Raw genomic sequence first — 2,711 nt, forward strand, 5'->3', positions numbered from 1 at the left:
TCCCAGGAGCAGTGGGCAGCCCGCCCCATGCGCGCGCCAACAGCTCTTGGCCACGCGCGCCTGCACCCACCCGACGTGCAGCCCCTGCCCCGCGCCCACGCTCTGCCGCGCCGTGATCCATTATAAAGGCGAAGTCCTCACATCCCGAAGGCGGCGCGCGCCCACGCCACGCGACCAGCACATGTGCCAGGCGCCCCATCACCGTACCAGACGTGCAGGGCCCACGCACATCCCCGACCGCGATGCTGACGCAGGCGCCAGACAATGACATTCCCGACGTGGCAGCCCGCGCCGCCCCCGCAGCTGTGCCACGGCGCCCATCACCGCCTGACAGTGCAAGGTCCGCGAACTGTGCCACGTCCACAGTCATGCTTATGCTGGTGGCCCAACTGCACAACCCGCGCTGCCAGCCTGGCCTGCCGCTCAAGCGCCTGGGACTGCCCGCCAAGACCCTCGCGTGGTTCCACTGCACATCGCGCGGACCGCCCGCAGCCCTCGCGCCCAGCCGCTGGGCTCTCCCCACCCAACAGGCCGCATCGCTGGTGGCCCTCGCACTGCACTGCACAGAACCCGCAGCCTCCGATTCGGTGTACTGACTCTGGTTCTGATCCAAGTTTCACTACGCGCAACGGCCAGCCGCGACATTTTTACTGAACACTGCGTACGATTCGCAGGGGAGTTACGGACTCGGCATCAGGGAACGGCAGTCCGCGTTTTCCACTACTCGAGAGCCGGGACCCGATGGGGCCCCATCAACAGGCTCTCGCGGATCATAGGAGCATTGTAATAGCTATCATCAGAGCGGTAGCAGTGGCGGGGGGGGTTCGGTGCTATTAGAGGGGGCGGGCGAGAGGAGAGAAGGGATCTGGGGAAGGGTCGTGGGTTGGGGTGGGGGGCGGCGAGGGAAGAGAGGGTATGGGGGGAGGAATGCGGTGGGTTATGGGCGTGCAGTGAGGGAGCAGAGGGAATGGGGGAGAGGTACCGTGGCTTTGGAGGTCAGTAGAGGGAGAGATAGGGATTGGGGAGGTTCGATGGTTTGGGGGGGCAGCGAAGGGAAAGGGGGAATGGGGAGAGGTCAGGGTTTAGGGGGGGGCAGCGAGGGGAGAAAGGGATTGGGTGGGGGAGGTGAGAGGTCGGTGTGTTTAGGGGGGGAGGCAGGCGAGGGAAGAGAGGGATGGAGGGAGGGGCGGTGTATAGTGAGGAGGAGGCGTGAGGGAGAGAGAAAATGGGGGAGCGGTCAGTGGGTTTGGGGCACATGAGGGGAGAGAGAAGGGGTGGGGGAGGGTCCAGGTTGGGTTTGGGGAGGGGGGGGGGGGGCAAGCAGAGGGATAGAATAGGGATGGGGAAGAGAGTGCGAGTGGCTTGGGGGGCATGAGGGGAGAGAGAGGATGGGGAAGAGTTGATGGCTATTGGCAGGGCAGATGGAGAGGGAAAGAGGGATGGGGGTACGGGTCGGATGGCTTAAGGGGAGCGGCAGAGGGAGAGAGAGGATTGGGGGGGATAGGTATGGTATGGGTTTGGGCGGGATGGTGAGAGGAGAGGGGGTATATAAGGGGGAGGGTCCGTGAGGTTTGGGGGCAGTGAGGGGAAGAGGGATTGGGGGGAGGGTTGGTGGCGTTTGGGCGCGGCCGCGAGGGAGAGAGGGATGGGGAGGGTCAGGTGGGCTTTAGGGTTGCCAGTAGAAGAGAGGGAGGCCATATAAGGAGGTTAGAACGATAGCGGTGGGACTTTCGGTGGGAAGCAGTTGAGGGGAGAGAGGGATGGGGGAGTAGGGTTGAGCTGGGTTTGGGGGTGCAGTGAGGGGAGTAGAAGGCAGATGGGGGAGGTTGGTGGGTTTGGGGGAGGCAACGTGAGGGGAAGAGAGGGATTGGGGGAAGGAGTGGATGGGCGTTGGGGGGGGCTCTGAGGAGAGGGGATTGGGGGAGGCATTCGGCTGGCGTCTGGGGGGGTGAACATCGAGGGTAGAGAGCGAATATGGGGGGAGGGTTGGTGGGCTTTGGGAGGGCGCTAGTGAAGGCGAAGGAAAGGGATATTTGGGAGGGTGCGGTGGCTATTGGAGGGGCTCTACGCAGGTCTTGGGGGCTGGCTTGCTCAACGCCCTCTGGCCGTTCACCCCCAAAGCATACCTAGCTGCAAGTTCGGGAGCAAGCGGGCAGATGGGGGCGAACATTATTGGGTGGGGCGGAAAGACCGGGGCGAGCACTCGAGTGACCCTGTTACCACACCCGCGACGGCGGGTATGCACGCAGATCTGCCGGCAAAACATACAGTTACATCTAACTGCATCATACTCGCAACCACCGGTCACGGGCGACACGTCTATGCTTCTTCGGACAAGCCATATCGCGGCTACACGAGCTTCAACGCGTCGCGACGATGAGACGCGCAGCCAGAGTACCTGGCCTTCGTCTCGGGGCACTAACAGCGGGGTCGTCGCATACACGGGCATTCGCCATTGCACTGGGCCAGGAGCCGGCAGGGCCGGCGGGAGTGAAGAGGCGAGCGGGCCAGGAGCGAGCCCAGTGGCAGGAGAGTATCCGCAGGAAGCTCAAAGGTCAGCTTCCATCTCATTTGCCCGTTCTCGTTCGCTTCCAGGCTTAGAGAGCGCGAGAAAGACCGAGTCTGCTATGTCGAAGTAAGCGGTGAATTGTATTAGCAGTGAGGGGAGATAAGAAGGATGAGGGGGAGGCAGTGGTGGCGTTTGGGAGCGA

At 63.2% G+C, this 2,711-nt stretch overlaps 1 protein-coding gene across 1 annotated transcript in view; it reads left to right on the forward strand.

Moving 5' to 3' along the window:
• The first annotated feature begins 242 nt into the window (after nt 1-242).
• The window catches only part of LOC116824090 (uncharacterized), a 6,015-nt gene continuing 3,546 nt past the window's right edge, over nt 243-2,711 (forward strand). Inside the window, 2 exon segments of the mRNA XM_075064680.1 lie at nt 243-589; nt 2,596-2,635. Coding sequence (XP_074920781.1) covers nt 243-589; nt 2,596-2,635 — 387 coding nt within the window.

This window comes from Chelonoidis abingdonii, chromosome 4 (genome assembly GCF_003597395.2).
Source record: "Chelonoidis abingdonii isolate Lonesome George chromosome 4, CheloAbing_2.0, whole genome shotgun sequence".
Classification (NCBI taxonomy): Eukaryota; Metazoa; Chordata; order Testudines; family Testudinidae; genus Chelonoidis; species Chelonoidis abingdonii.